Source organism: Rissa tridactyla, chromosome 16 (genome assembly GCF_028500815.1).
Source record: "Rissa tridactyla isolate bRisTri1 chromosome 16, bRisTri1.patW.cur.20221130, whole genome shotgun sequence".
Classification (NCBI taxonomy): domain Eukaryota; kingdom Metazoa; phylum Chordata; class Aves; order Charadriiformes; family Laridae; genus Rissa; species Rissa tridactyla.
The window spans coordinates 8011591-8027362 of NC_071481.1; the positions used below are offsets into that span (position 1 = coordinate 8011591).

Genomic DNA, 15772 nt, shown 5'->3' on the forward strand with positions numbered 1-15772 from the left:
AGTTTCAGCCTTTGATATCCGGGACGTACGTGTCCCGCTACGTATCCCTTTTGACTGGCAGTCTGCAAATGCCAGCGTTTAAGGGGTAAGGCCTAAATACAATTTGTTTCTCTTTTTTTGGTTTGTTTTTTTTTTTTGGTTTTGGAGGTCATTCTGCACACCTTAATTTTATTCCCACCGATTTTCCTCCCCTTGGTCTCTTTTACAGCTGCTTGTGCATATTCAATCTCATTGTAGAGAACCAGGGCCATGCCTTTTAAGCGGTCAAACACCACCTGTAAAAAACAAAAAAACAAAACAAAAACCAAATAAGAGCCTCATCCACAGGACTTAATGTCAGTCCCAACAAAATCCTAAGTCATGAGGATACCAGTAAGGAAATAATTTTTAGCAAGGTTAATTTCCAGGCTTTTCTGATGAGGCATATTGTAATGAAGAGACAATAAAAGGACACGGGACTGCTTTGAATTGTGGATATTGTGGCTTGAGGTATATTATGCCTTTATTTTGTTTTTCTGTATTTTACTTTTAATTTTTTTTTTCTCTTTGGTGACTGAGTTTTGTAGTTTCGCTTTGTTTACTTTTAGGTTTTTTGAAAAATTTCCAATGTGTTTTAGGGGGGAAAAAAGGTAAAGGGAACATTTAATCCCAAAATGGAAACAGTTTTTTGTTATCACAGTCTGCAGTACCACTCGTCAGTTGCTAAACGCCCAATTTCCAAATATTAGCTTCTTTTAGCAACATAAAGTTATTTTTCAAGCAACAACAGCGACAATAAAGAATGTCAAAGCTGCAACACAAACCCACAAAAATCCTTTAAGGAGGCGAGACCCTGATCCTGCGAAGATTTACACCCGTTGCTTAACTTTAAGCACAACAACGTCCAGCAGAAATACAGGGGACAACTCACACGCTTAAATTTAAGCATGCGCATAAATCTCTAGTACTGACCCACAGCGGGGCAGGTAACGCACTCCCACCGTGTCATATGGGTATGTTGCACCTTCAGCGACTTTCTTCTTTCACGTCTTTTTTACTGTGACTATCCTAATTGCTTTTAAAAAGTCTTTTTGTGGTCTGATGGAAAAAAAATATACAGTTATGTCTAATTACGTAATTAGCATGCATGAGTGTAACTACGTAATTAGACTGCTGTTCCTCCAATGTCAGTCTTCTAAAAAAAACAAATTTTTGTTGGGGAGAGACTGTACTGCACAAGAGCACCAAATGGTTTCCAATACTCATTATCTCGGCTCATTCAAAATATATGTATGTTTTATTTTTTTTTCCCAAAAACACCAGAAGCGACTGCTCGACGTATTGGATCAAAAGGATGCAAAGCTACAGAGCCCCGTCGGGCAAATTACACCCCAGAGAGAATTTCTCTACCTGAGCTATATAAAGCCCTGGACAGTGGGGGTTGAAAGGACAGGATGGGAAGAAAGGAAGACAGTAACAACTTCAAACCACACGCCAAAGCCTCCCACCTACCTTTACCACCGGCCCGTATCGGCAGAAATGTCGAGTTAAATACTGATCCGTAACGTTTGTAGAAAGACCATCTAACCACACGCAGTTTGTAGGCATGCTCTTTCCAAAACCCAGCTGAACACAAAAGGGCAAAACTTCCATCAGTACAATTCGCAAGCGTTAAACTAACCGAAGAGAGAGCACGCCTAATTAAAGAGTTATTTGAAGACAGCGAGTCATTTGTACCGATTTTCTAAAATTAGCATCTCGCGCAGGTGCAAGCAAGACAAAAATCAAATAGCAATTAATGAAAATAATTCTGTATGCTTAAACAAATACAGTGTTTGACAACATTTGTTTCTTCTACAATTTGAATGCTTCTGAGAAGTGACAGGTTGACAGCTCTGGGGACCGACAGCCTCCGTTTGCCATCAGCACCAGTACAGCTTCCCAGCGCGGCCTCGCCAGACGCGGACCTGCGAGGCCAGGGAATGTCAGTCTCCAAATCTACTCAGTCCTGGGGCTCTTTGCTGAGACAGCCAGCAAAAATGCTGATTAATCCCAATTACGGTGGTGGCTGAAAGCATCATGCTCTGACCTACGCATTAAAAACCATCTCACTTCCACAAATTATGCTGATATATCCTGCAAAATATCCTACGATGCTGTAAACAAAAGTAACAAGGAGAAGGATACGGTCCGTGGGAGGATTTCTTTACCTTGAGCCGGTTATTTCCAAGATATTCCCCATCCATCTTCTTAATTGCTTTACACACGCTTGCAATATCGCAGTACTGCAGGAACGCGTACTGAGGAACACCGTTCACTTTCTTAATGTCGATATCCTGGGGAAAAAAAAACAAAGCAAAACCATCGGCAGTCAGCAACAGGCCGAAAAGGACATTCAACAGCGTCAACTAGATCTAAGTGGACCTTTTTCTTCAGAGAGACACATGGCACAGCAAGCACTCTTTAATTAATATTTTCTTCAGAGAGAGGATTTAAACAACAGTAGATGGTTAAAAACTTCACTGTTCTGCCGTATCTCCCACAATGGCAAAACCAAATCCTTACTGACGCAGGGAAAGCTCTTCATAATGCAGATTTAAAACTCAACCCCGCAGAAGTAAGCCTGACCTGATCACCAAACAGCAGCTTTAGTTTGCTAATATTATGTCAAGAAGAGACAACTCGGAATCAAAGAAATATAGATTAATTTTTGCTCGCAAAGGCTCACGAGAAAACAACCTGCTCCGATCCTCATTTCTCAGCCAAGAGGCAAGCAGGGTTTCTTTTCCAAATAAATATGATCCATCCTGTTCCTAGAAACAAAGCGATGCCAGATTCGTCTCTTGAACCACCTTGGCACTGACATGGCCAAGGCAAAAAAGTTCCTCAACTTCTGTCGCTGCTGGTATTGGATCCCAAGCCACCACGGGCCCATTCGAAAGTAAGCGCAGTCACGAGAAAGCTCCAAAAGCCTAATAAAGGCTGATTTTAATCAATTTTTAAAAACCCAGCAAGCTTGGAGTTGACATTTGGTTAACACTCAAGCTCAGCACTAGTACTGGAAACGTACTGAGAGCCTCTGAACAAACTCATGATATTATGATTCATTCCGAACTGAAAATAGAAGGCAGAGTGTTTCGTTTTATTTGTTTAAATAGCACGAGCTTCCTTTGTGAGCTACATGCCAACGCCAGCGCACAAATTTAAGCACAAACGTTCCAACGTCCAGGACACCCTAATTTCATGGTTAATAAATTTAGGGACAAGGCAGCAGTTTGATACGGTCTCACCCAAGAGCTCTTTATCTGGGAAAACAGAAGTAAACAGGGAGATTTACACAACTATTAGGCTTCTGTAGCCCTGGCCTAATGATTTAAGTGGAATACTAATAGAGGAATACATTTCCAAGAGTCTGAAGTAGCACGATTGCAACCATGGCAAATTGTACTTGACCACTCACCCCGGGCAAGCAATTCCTTCTGACAGGCAAATAAAATATCATTACTTTGCTCATTATCCACCGGAAAGGTTATAAAGCTGGTTCCTTTTGCACCTGAGCTTGTAAGTTTTCACGGAAATTGGGCAAGGCAGCACTGCTGCCGAATTCTGAGCGATTAATAACGTTGACAGGACAGCACTATTTCACAGAAAAGCCATTTTACGAGACAGTGCACTCCTACTGATAAGCATCTTTATCAGGACAGCTCTGCTGCTGCAACATTAGAAAAGCCGCCGCGTGAATTCGTAAACCAGCGTTGATGTCGAGGACAGAGCGGAGGCTGGATGCGCAAGAGCTGCCAGACGGCATAAAATGCAAAGTTTGTATTTGTCCACATCATATAGGGAAGCACGCCTCCCCTTCTTTGGGGGGGGAAGTACATACGGGGTTCCGGGTATGCGTGACTGCTACCTCAACGGTTACAAAAATATTTCAGAGCAGAATGAATAAGGCACAGCGCGTTCATAAGCAGCCACAGCTACCAGGAGAATATTGTACAGGGAGCATGTAACACAAACGATCAGTGCCGGAACTTAGATTGAATTAATTAAACTGCCCATGGATAGTTACTTTACTTCTCTGGAAAATTTCTCTCAAATGCAATATTGATATGATTTGGCAGAAAGTGGCACGAGGAGAGGAGAGGGGGCTGACTGCTGCTCCGTCTCGTTCAGATACGCCTGCTCAGCTGAAAACCCAAATCCCACACGTGCCATCACTGATCCTTGTGCCCAGTGTCCCTTCTGCCCTGTCGTCAGGGCACAGACCGTGACAGCTGACGGCTACTTCCACGCGCAGCAACTAAACCCCTCGTTTCAGAAACTGACAGGGAACTGAGACTTCACAGGGTCGTACTGATTCAACATGAAAATAACACCAGGCGTATTTACATCCCAACTACCTAATTAGGCTTTTCTGCAAACGCTCCCAGACAGCAGAAGATGCATTTCTGGTAAATGCTCCTAGGACTGTTTCTACTGCTAAGTTATCCCCTCAATACACATGTGCCAAGATTTCACTCTAAACGCAAAGAAAAGCTTTCAGGTATATTCTAGCAAGATGAATGACTCAGATTATTACATAAAGACTGAATTATCTGCCATCGACACTATGATTTACCACCGCTCGTAGCATTTTACAGGTCTGTACAGAAAGAACGGGCGATGACACCATATAGTACAGAGAATTCACATACCACTATCCCACCAAAGCGCTGAAAGATGTTGCGAAGGTCATGGTAGGTGGTTGTTTTCTCCAAGTTGCCAATGAAGAGAGTTCTCGTTGCTTTTGGGTGAAACTCATCTATCCTTTCATCCAACGGACGAAATTCATTCTCGCTTTCTGTTTCTAGAAGCAAAAGAGAGTAAGATATTTGTAATGCACGGAGGTGTTTTTCATGTGGGTTCGGTTCACGTTGATTTGTTTGTTCAAGTCTACTTCCTGACAAGCAGATATGATCTGAACAAGAGTAACCAATCTCTCTGACAAAAATACGCAGTACCACACGTGTGAACTGCGTTATTTACACGGCATTTGAAATCTCCACATCACACCACTGGGCGAGTGCTGAGGAATTTGAGCATCCCCAGGTGAAAGGTAGCCGCGAACCCCAAGTGCTTCTCTCGAAATTTTTATTTTAACAAATATTAAGGCCTACCATGAATTCAAATCGGGCTTCACTGTACTTGGCGGGGGGACAGCACATGGAAGAAGTTTGTTTTCACAAATCCATTTTTAAACAAGCAACTGGAGTACAGGCTGACAACCACACGCTCAATGCTCTGGTTTCCACTGGTCGGTCATTCGGGCTATGCTGCCTTAGCCTCAAAAATGCAGCCGTCGTTAGCTGTTTTAATTAAAAGCAGAAAGCCCAAGCCCATGAGGACTCAGTGCTATGCTTTACACCACCCACTGGCTTCTGCTCGGCTGAGACACGGAAGATGAGATTGTTTCTTCCAGCAGATCCCACTGTTTGAGAAGATGGCAGGATTCCTTCGGTGAGGTTCCAGACTGGAACTCTCTCCCTGTTTGACCTAAGAGCATCCACTCTTTGTGCTCTGGAATTTATTCTGGCGTATTTCCCAGTTGCTTTAAATTATGTTTCTGCAGAAAGGCCGTTTTAACATTTCCTACTCCTACGCTGCCGCCTCTTCACAACAGCCCGTGAACATGCCCAGAGCGGTGACACGTCCAATTCAAGAAGGGCATGGACCTTACCTGGTCCTATCCAGGCCGTGACTTCAATCTGCATGCCAAAGAAAAGTTTTCCTTTTGAGGCATTTAGTGCTTTTTCCTGGTCCTCCTGCTGTCGGAAGAACACCAGTCCATACCGTTCCTCAGAAGCCCCGTGAATCTGCACCGACGTCACCTTTCCGTACTTCTTGAATTCGTGGAAAAGTCCATCTTTAAGGCTTGTATCTAAACCAAAAAATAAACATTAGTACTATAAAAACGTATTTTTTTACCAATTTAATAGCACCGTAAAAGACATGCAGAAATCTGGTCTTCCTTCTGAGATGTGACTTCACCCAGTTTAACCTGAATCTCAGTGTTCCCAGAAGCGCCTTGTTAATTTTGCCAATGTCCAAAGCCTCTGGCTGATCTCTTTGCCTTGATTTTGAAACCCAGGAAACCACACACGCCAGGTTTTACACAGCTAAAGCTGGCAGTGTCTGGTTATTACTTCTAAAAGACATCCAATTCAAGATGAAGAAGAAATAAACAGTGTTACTTCATCAGTAATCCCATATGGATACTGCACGGAGCAGTTTTCCAAGGCTGGGATGAGGGACCTGGAGCGGAGATCAAAGTTTATACAGCAATCAGTCAATTCAGAAAGATTAACGAGGCAGATTCATCAGATATTGCAAAATCTGACTCACGACCACACAATCTGCCTGCGAACCGTGGGGTGTTTACCTCGGCGATGCGTCACTTCAAGGAATGTAACAGCAATAAAGTCTATAGAAAGAATATTAACATTGTGAGGTATGCTGCTCACAAAGTTAATACATATTATTTTAATTCAGCCAGAGGCTTTGTAGCCATGAATTATAACTGTTTTATAAATGATCCCATGCTGTTTTTTTCTGTGGGATGTCTCCCACAATCAGCACAGAGAAGAGGGAGCGATCGTGTGCACTCCTCAGCAAGTGGTTTCTTGCATTATTTATCATGTAATATTCAACGACATTACGAATCTGCTCATGGCCGTTTTACAGCACTCACTGCTGCAACAGAAAACCCTGAAGTTTTGGTATTAAAAAAGAAACTGAAGCAGCGGCGAGAATACATGGTCCAAGTTTTAAGAGGAAAAAAAATGAAGATGCTTCAGGTTTTTCCCCGGGAAAATCCATATTATTGCTTCAAAGCACCAGCTCCAGTAGCTGGAAGTGCTCAAGCCTAGGACTCGAACAAGGGACCTGCAGGATTTCTTAGTCGGGTACTAATGAAGCGATTTTCCCACCGTCACACAAGAACCGAGGCAGAAGCAGAGAGAGAATCTCGTCCTCCGAGGCAGCACGTGGCTGCCACGTCAAAGACACAATAAAGCTTATCTAACCAGTCCCTAACCTGCTTCCTAGTCGTTTTTTACCCCCTATTATGCTTTCCCAGGTGAATTTACCTGTTGAGCGCACTGGAAGATTCTGAACCTTGATCCCAAAACTTTTCCGGGGTTCATCTTTCTCCAGAGATGGAAGCAGCTGGGATGCAGGCGCCGGGACGGCCGTCGACTGGACGGACCGTGCTGGGGACTCGTCGCTGGAGCTGCTGCTGGAGTCGCTGCTGTCAACGGCACAAAGGAAACCAGAGGTGAGTGCACGGAGATGCTAAGTGACCAGAGGACATGGGTATTTTATTTAAAAAGCAAAATGGCAAGAGTTTTCGCTCGCCTAGAGGCCTTCCTCTCTCCTGTGCCTGATGCAGAAAATCCAGTTTCCGTAACACAGCCCAGTTATAGGCAGGAATTCAGGGTCATTCTACAAATATTCTCCTACAAAGCCCTCGGAAGAGACAGCCAGGGAAACGGAATACGGGTAACATGTCAGCTAGATCCTGTTACGCTCCATGACAATGGTGGAGATTTAATTAAGTGTAATACAATGTTGTATCAGCTTAGGAGCTGTGTGGGAAGACCGGAGAAATACAGAGAGGGTACACAGGTTTGCCAGAGCCTGGAAATCCCTCTCAGCGCTCTCACGTACGAAAAAGAAATATTATCGTGCTCTCAGGTGCCGCTGTCAATCTGAGAGTCAACCCTAGAGTTCTCCTTCTGCCTCTTGCTTATCTTTAAAAAAAGATCCCTACCTCCAATGATACAAAAATCTCGTGCGAGAAAATCACGGCAAGTTTTTTTCGTCAACCACTCGAGAACAACCTGGGCAGGTGTGTACGAACCAGCAACACTATCGCTATCTGCAGGCTCAGCCCCAATGACCAACTTCAGGGTATAAAGAATTCAGACCCAAGAACACCTTTTATAAACAGTAATTGCGGCAGAACGGGATTTGCATATTAGATCATACCAGGAGTCAATCTAATCCACCGACTCTTGACGGTGCAGATCGTTAGATGCTTCACAGGAGAGTAAGAAATACAGAGAATAATGTTATTAAAGCTTGCCCAGTGGGGACACGTCATCTTTTTCAGTGGCTGATTTCTTCCCCGAGGCACGAGGGCTTATAACATCGCTAAAAATAATTTTGTCTGACATAACCCTGGAGACTCTCATTCTCCATTACACGAGCAGCCTTCTCAAAAATTCTGCTGGAATTTTAACTGGGAGGCAGGAGGGGGGAGATCTGCCACGTACAAAAATAACCCCGTCAGTTTTAAATTTGCTGCTTTCGATTTAATTTTTATGTTCCTCTTCACGTCGCATCAGAAAAAACGATAAGCAAATTTATCTTTTTCTTATCTTAAATTATTTCATCGGCTTCTTATATTCCCTCTTTACGTTAAATCTTTTACCTTATTTCTTGTCTTTTCTCAGGGAAACCATTTCAGGCTTCTAGGCATTTTCATGATTTGGTTTTGTGACCTTTTCTACCACACTCCTTTTTTGCAGGGATACAGTTTATATAGCACCAGGGTAACAGCGACAGAGTCATTCTTCTTAAAACATTCCAGAAAACTGGTTTTCTTTCTGAATATCTTGGTGGAACGAGAGCTGCGGCACATTACTAAAAGCCCTTGGGCTCTGTCCCCATTATATTTGGAGGCGCAGAAGAAAAGGCAATCTCTGTCCCAAAATGCTTACAAGCAATTGGAGGAGGATATAAAAACACACCAGACCAAAACAAAACAAGGTCAAAAATGCAGAAGTAATAATAAACACGAGAAACTCTCCTCCCAGTCTCACCCTCTCCTTCCAACCCTCCCGTCCAGTTGACATGGAGCCACTTCACACGTTGGTGCCTTTCCCACACACTCTCCTCCTTCTCCTCCTCCTCCTCCTCCTCCAGCCCCAGAGGAGGAAGTTCAACATCGCTTTGGGAGAGGAGATAAAATAAAATAAAGCCATGCCAGAAAAGGAGTGGAAAACCGAACCCCTTCTCCTGCTCTCCTCTTCCATGGTGGGCTCTGCCATACACTCACCAAGGGGCAGCTGCCCTGCACCACCCAACCTCATATTTCATACATATATATATATATATGAAACATATATATTTCCCCTATTAATCTATAGTCCCTTGTGTTTCTCAGCTCTGAATTTCCTACCACTGTGATGCCCGTTCACAGCCTCATTTTTCTTCTGAATTTCTAAAGCGCCTTTCTTTTTGCCTCACCCGCATTTGTGCGGCCTGCTTTCACGCCCTCTTCATTAATGAACTATTTAATTGCTAAAAGTGAAGGCTGCTGCAATTCACTCCTCATCTTTTGCCCATTTAGCCCATACCCTCCGCTTCCTCCCTTTCTGCTAACTCTGGCTCATCCCAAGTCCTCATTAAATTGAAGTTCTTCACAGAATTTTGGGAAAAAGAGGACAAACCCAGACCCAGGTGAACAGGCCTTTGGTAGCCTCAAGGGGTAACACCCGCAATCGCCTGCTACTATGAAATAAATTGGCAAAGACCAGAGCAACTTCTTTTAAGACACAAATATAGTCAGAGAATGTGTGTGGGGAGAATCTGAAAAGAATTCCCAAGCTGAGAGCAGTACCGCCTGGTTCCCCATTTCCCTGGGGAAGGCTAAAATAAGATTTTTAGGGCTGCGGCAGGCCTCTGCCCCTGCACGCGTTTTTACTTTCCCTTCTCGCATCTTGACGCTCGGTGTGATTATGATCAACTATACACTTCCTAAAACATTTTAAATACTCTACTTCGCTGAGATTGTATGTTTTAAGCAAGAGGCAGCACTGGATTTCTATTTAAGCAGCGCTTTAAAATGGGAACTTTTTTTTTTTTAATGAGGCTTTTTTTTTTTAATGAGGATGTTTAAAATATGATACATACTGTTAAAATCACAGCATTCCACTGGGAAAAAAAGATAATCTCTGGGTAACACCGTAAGAGGTCCAAGCGATGAAACAGCAGCCTAACAGGGTGATAAATTCCACAAGAAGAGTTTGAATTCCATGCAGCTTCGGGAAACGAGGAACACGCTGCTAATTTCCACTTCCCCAGGGAGTTTCAGGGATCCATGTGCATAAACAAATCAAGACTTTCTGAGACATTCCAGAACAAAAATTCATTGTTTCCTGACTCTGCTTTTAGAAAGGGGGAAGAAAAAAAAAAATGGCAGCAGGAACAATTCCGCTTTCTTTAGGGGAATTTTCCAATTGAAGAAACGTGGATATAATAATTCAAAAGTCAAAGGTTTTATCTTCTGTGAATAGGAGAATGATGGAAGAGTTAATTATAGCTGCTGTGTCATCCAGTTATAGCACACAGCAGAATCAAAATAAACCATCTGACAGTGAATTATATGTAGTCTCAAGCAGAAGAACAGAACTCCTTTTCAACTACCCCAGCTTTAAAAATATACAAAACTAAAGCACGTAAGCTGCGCGAGGATACGTTCCCAGAAAATTAAAATGAAAATATGGCTTTTCTTTTCCCTGTGAGTAACGCTGAAAACAACTGCCCTCTGCCAACTCGCAGAAAATAAGTTATTAAAAATTTCTTCTAGCAAAATTAATTTTAGAAGAACAAGCTGGGGAAATTTTAACGTGGGAATATGGCAGCTAGGTTAAAACTACAGCTCTGATAATCTCCCTTCTTAAAAGCATTTCGAGTAATCAATAGGTCTTGGGGCAGGCGTGAAGAAAATGGCTTTGTAACTTCATTTTGCGCTTCCGCTAACTGTATTAAGCCCGCGATGATTTTTTCCAGCAGCAGAGCGTGCTCTGGCACACGGCCTTTTCCCAACACAGGAAAACCTGCTCTTCAACATCCATGTAAAGCCAGCGGTGCAGAATGCCAGCACGCAGCAAAGCTCATCTCCCGAGCTGTCACAACACACGCCTTTCACGGAGAGGGAGCCTGCGCTGGGAATTGAAACATCTCGGGCTCCAGTTGCCTCTTCGGTGGTTTGCAGACTTCTTCTGGTGACGTATGCTCGTTTATGAAGAACTCGAGCAATTAGCAGGGAGGATTTCAGGCGCTCTTTTGTCCAGCCCAGATAGCTTCTAAAATTAGTTTCACTCCAGCTTTTATCATGGCATCACAGCGACGTCAAATAGAGACTTTTGGTTTTACTGGCGGCAAAATCACACGGAAAACCTGAGCTATAAAGGAGATCGTTCTTACTTTAATAAGAAGGTGGACATGAAATCCTTTCCTTGTACATGCACTCTACAAAAAGCATACTTTACGAGCCCTTTTAAAATATTAATCTCCCTTCCATAATTGCCTACAGTGTTTTACAAGCACATAGGACGCGTGCGTTCTTACTCATGGTATTTATCTATGTATCTTTTTCTATCAATCTAGATAAAAATCTATTAATAATCCAGCCCTGAAGTTCTATCCATATGGGCAGAGTCCCAAAGACTCACCGGGTGAGAATCTAGCAACGGGGTTCAGGTCACAAAAATGAGCCCCAAACACGCCCGATTTCAGCACGCTGCAGCTAATTTAGCACACAGAAATTTTCCTTTTCTCACTTAGCACTGCAAAGATGACATTCCAAATTCCGGCGCGCGCTGCCTACATAACCAGTCCTCATTTCCACCGAAATATCTCATTTTCAAGCAATTGCATTTTGCAGCTCTGGTAACTAACTATGAAGTTACGCTCCATTTATGTATGAAAAATGAAAGCACTCGAGCGAAGAATACAAAGCGAGCCCTTCTCTTTGTTCCCCGGCAAAAAAAGGAGATAAAAGCGAGACTCCAAACCAGTCGATGGAACAGGACACACGCTGCTTTCCCTCAATGGCAGCTGCGCTGAATCAAGGGATCTCACAACCTGCCCTCCCCTCTTGCAATTTTAAAATGTGGGACAATCGTCATTTCTGCGAATTGGTTTGAGAACGGTGAGTCAGCTGCAAGGCTGGCAACCGCCCTCCTTACGGCAAGCAGGAAACACCGCGGCCTTCGTGGAAAATAGAGCAGAAAGAAGGGTTAACAACGCACTGCGGGTTGCGCACTGCCAAAATTCAGGTTTAAAACCAAAACAAGACACAAAACCAACCTCTGATTGTCAGAGCAAGTGAAGGAAAACAAGCCACCTAAAATCATTTGAAACCCTTTTCAATTTTCAAGGGAACGCATGCCAAATTTCAGCAGGAAAAAAAATGTGGAAATGAAATGTTTTGGGGTTGTTTTTTTTTAATAGCTGCCTTCAAAAAAATGTTTAACCAGCACTGGTAAACGACCCAGGATTCTTTTTAGAGAAATACGCAGAGCGATTACCTTTTTTCCTGCCAAAATTAAACTGAAATCAGGAACTCTGCCTAGATCAGCTATGATTCAATACCCTGTCAAAATAATCTCTGAGCAAAGAATTATCTCCTAGAAAGATCTATTCAGGACAATAACACAAGACAACCTCCCTCCGCACGAGTCCCGGCTGACGGCAGGTTGTTCTCACGGCTGATGTCAGCCACAGATTCCCAAGTCAGGTCAGGAAATCCAAAGTTAATGTACAGTCGGAAGGAACAGGAACCCTTTTTTCTCGTCCCTCCCTTTCCAGATCCGAGTTAAGTCACCGTAGATGATCTCTATGCAAAAAACACCAGCTGCAAAAGTCGGCTAGTGACAGGGCTGTACAACCAGCTCTATCCAGAAGACGCAAATCCTTGGGATACTTTATATATCGGCAATCAGCTTCGGAAAGAAACTGCCAGTTAGATTTCTTAGGTCTGGGAAAACGGCACCGGAAAACTGGTCAAAGCATCCTGAATGCGCCAATGTGGGTTTTTTTGGAAAAAAAGAATTAAAAAAACCTGATTACTGCAAGCCAACACCCAGCAAAAAATATCACGCTAACTGCTTAAAAAAGACAAACCTTAAGAAATGCATCATATTCCATTCTAGTTACAGATTAAAGGATCTTTGCCCATGACTTCTCTTCTGGTTGAAAAATGGTGTATTGAAATAACATATGCACAGGTTTACTACAGGCTGCTATTTCTGTCCTACTACTAAATACTACATGAATCTAAAAAGGTATTTAACCAGAATTTCCTTAATTTTCTACACATGTGCAAGACCAAAAACACAAGTTGAATTACACGTGGCATAATAGGAAGGGCAAGTAACCCATTCCCACAAAACTCCAGGTTACTCCAAGAATCCAGCCAGCTGTCTGCCACATTCGAGGAGGAATAACCACGATGAAAATTCGAGGTCTGGGCAGAGGGTTAGCATCTCTTTGTCAGAGCAGATTCCAACGGTGACCTAAATATGCAGGTAGTTGTTTTGTACACACGATGCGTCCTGCAGAACACCAGTCCACCTCCGCGTATTTGTAGGGAAAAAAAACAACACATTTCTCCCATCTACGGAAATAAATATAGGGTTTTTTTTTTCCTAGTTAAAAGGAGTTGTTGAACGCCAAGTGAAAGATAGCTGAAAAGCCAGTCAAACATCTAAAGTTTGTTTGTACGAAGAGATGAATGAAGAGGCAAGAAGTTGTTACCATATTTTGCAGGCTAGAGGCGAGCAGCTGAAGGGGCTCGGCCCACACACACACCCCACAAAGAGCTTGAACCCCGCTCTTCCATTTCATAACAATGCTTTACACATTTAATAAGAATAGACGCAGACTCGGGCTGCTCGGCATGAGAGGGTGGAGAAAGCAAGCCAGGGAGCTCCACCTAATCATATCCTCTCGGTGTAATTACCCTGTGCCCATCACCCCGGCTTCCAGCACCTTGGGAGCCCGTGGTGCAGAGCACGCCGGGATGCGACCGCATGACATTCTTGGCATCTTCTCAAGCCGCTGAGAACTCGCCACCCAAGGAACTTTGGTTTGTGCATGTCACACACGCAGCCTCAGAAGTATTTAACAACACACAGCTATGATAAAACAATCCACCGAGGGGAAAGAAAAAAAAAAAAAAAAGACCTACTACATGTAAAAGGAAAACAGTCAGAAAAAGCATGCAACAAATAAAAAAAAAGGATTTACCACTCTGTAGAAAGATTATTAAATACTGCAGACAAGTGGAATTAGGTCATCCTCTTTCCCTCAACTTTTTCTGTCTTACCACACCCAGAAAGGCGACTTAAGAAATCTCCTGCTGGGCTGGAATCCTAAATTGAAAGAAATTAAATTAAATGATGTTTAAAGGCCATGGGAAAGTAGCACAACCATGACAACTCGCTGTCTTTTAGCCGGCCAAATAACACAGACCGTTTGCAGTATTTTTTTCAATCTTCGACCAGTAATTTTTTTCAGATACAGTCTCCAGATAGTATTTACCATGTATTTAACCCACGTCAAGTGACTGGTTTATTAACACTGCATTTTAATTTCTGTGACTGGACATACTAATATATTTACTTTAGTCATTTTATCATGATGTCTGACACCTGACCTTCGATGAGAAACAGCAGGCTGAAATGAATCACGGAAAAGATGAAGATGCTGCTCAGAAGGACAGAGGACCTTTCCCACCTCCAGAACCACCTTCCCCCTGGAGCCACGTGCTCTGAGAGTTTCAAGACAGCCATGGCCTCCTTTTAATTCTTCCCTGCAACTAAACAATCCGTTGCTAAAAATATGTATGTTTATATTAATCCCTGTCTGGCTGAGGGAGACTGTGCCCAACCCACAGTCGGCGTTACCACCTCGCTCCTCGACCTACGTCCCTCTGTCCTCAGGCTTGAACTTCGTACAACCAAGAATAAAAATCACTAACCTGGGGCTGGGGGGGGGAAGTCTTGGTTACAAACACATCAGTTTATCTACATAGCAAACAGCCGACTCAGCAACCAACAGCTTACTACTGCTGGGAGGACGCCACTCAAGCCCTCTGCTCCCCGCGCCGGCTGTTCACTTGGCCGTGGATGGGTTTGGTGTTGAACTTGGGAGCAGCTGGAGATGCCTCCCCAGTCGCCGCCTTCTCCAAACTGGGATGGATGCTCCCAGGGAACAGTGGGACCGCTCAGGCTCCAAAAGGAAACCCCGGGAAGCCGGAGGAAATGCTTTCTCAGCAAACGGCCACAGTGACGGAGCTCAATGCTGGGAAAGATTAAAGTCATCGAGGCCTTGAGGGTGAAGTACAAAGCCAGCTCTTTGGCGCAGCTTTCCCACAATTAAACTTCCACCGATGCAAAGAGGGAAGAAAGAGGGTGGGTGTGAGAACGCACAAGCCCAAGGAGCCTCCGTTTTTTAACATCACCTTCATCGAGGGAATCCTTGGGTCAAGAACCAGTCCCTGTGAGAAGTCCCGCTGCAGCCATCCCAAATTCCCACCTCCTCCCACCGCGCCGGGATTCAGCCAAATTATTTCAAGTGCCGCCAGGACCTGCCTGCAGAAGAGCTGCTGCTGAAGGCTGCCAGCACCGATAAGCCTGCGATCGCAGCTGGTTTTAAAAGAAAATAGCGGGGCAGAGTTCACCGCTACGGTGGAGGAATGGCTTGTTCTGTCTAGAAGGAAAACTGCTTTCAACCCCTTTGGCCAAACTTAGCGTAATGCCGTTAAAGTAAACAGCTTTTGCCAGCTATCTGCAGGCGATCTAAATTAATATTTTGCAACTGTCACCTCAGAGCATATGAAATCTTTTTTTAAAAAAAAAATAAAACATTTTTGTTCAAGACTCATGGGAGGTAGGTATGTCCTAACATCCCTGCGCTGCAGATGGAAAAATCAGGTAAGAGGAGGCCAAGGGCTTTGCCCAAG

At 43.7% G+C, this 15772-nt stretch overlaps 1 protein-coding gene across 4 annotated transcripts in view; it reads right to left on the reverse strand.

Annotated features, from left to right (window-relative positions):
- SPEN (spen family transcriptional repressor) overlaps positions 1 to 15772 on the reverse strand; it is a 68097-nt gene that overhangs the window by 16886 nt on the left and 35439 nt on the right. For 2 of the 4 annotated variants that reach the window (XM_054222633.1, XM_054222632.1), the window contains exons 4-9: positions 7104 to 7264; positions 5696 to 5896; positions 4674 to 4825; positions 2190 to 2315; positions 1492 to 1605; positions 162 to 275 (exon numbers count right to left, since the gene is read on the reverse strand). In XM_054222633.1, the coding sequence (XP_054078608.1) occupies positions 162 to 275; positions 1492 to 1605; positions 2190 to 2315; positions 4674 to 4825; positions 5696 to 5896; positions 7104 to 7264 (868 nt within the window). The remainder of the gene's footprint in view (positions 1 to 161; positions 276 to 1491; positions 1606 to 2189; positions 2316 to 4673; positions 4826 to 5695; positions 5897 to 7103; positions 7265 to 15772) is intronic. The other 2 variants (XM_054222635.1, XM_054222634.1) reach the window with 1 other exon arrangement.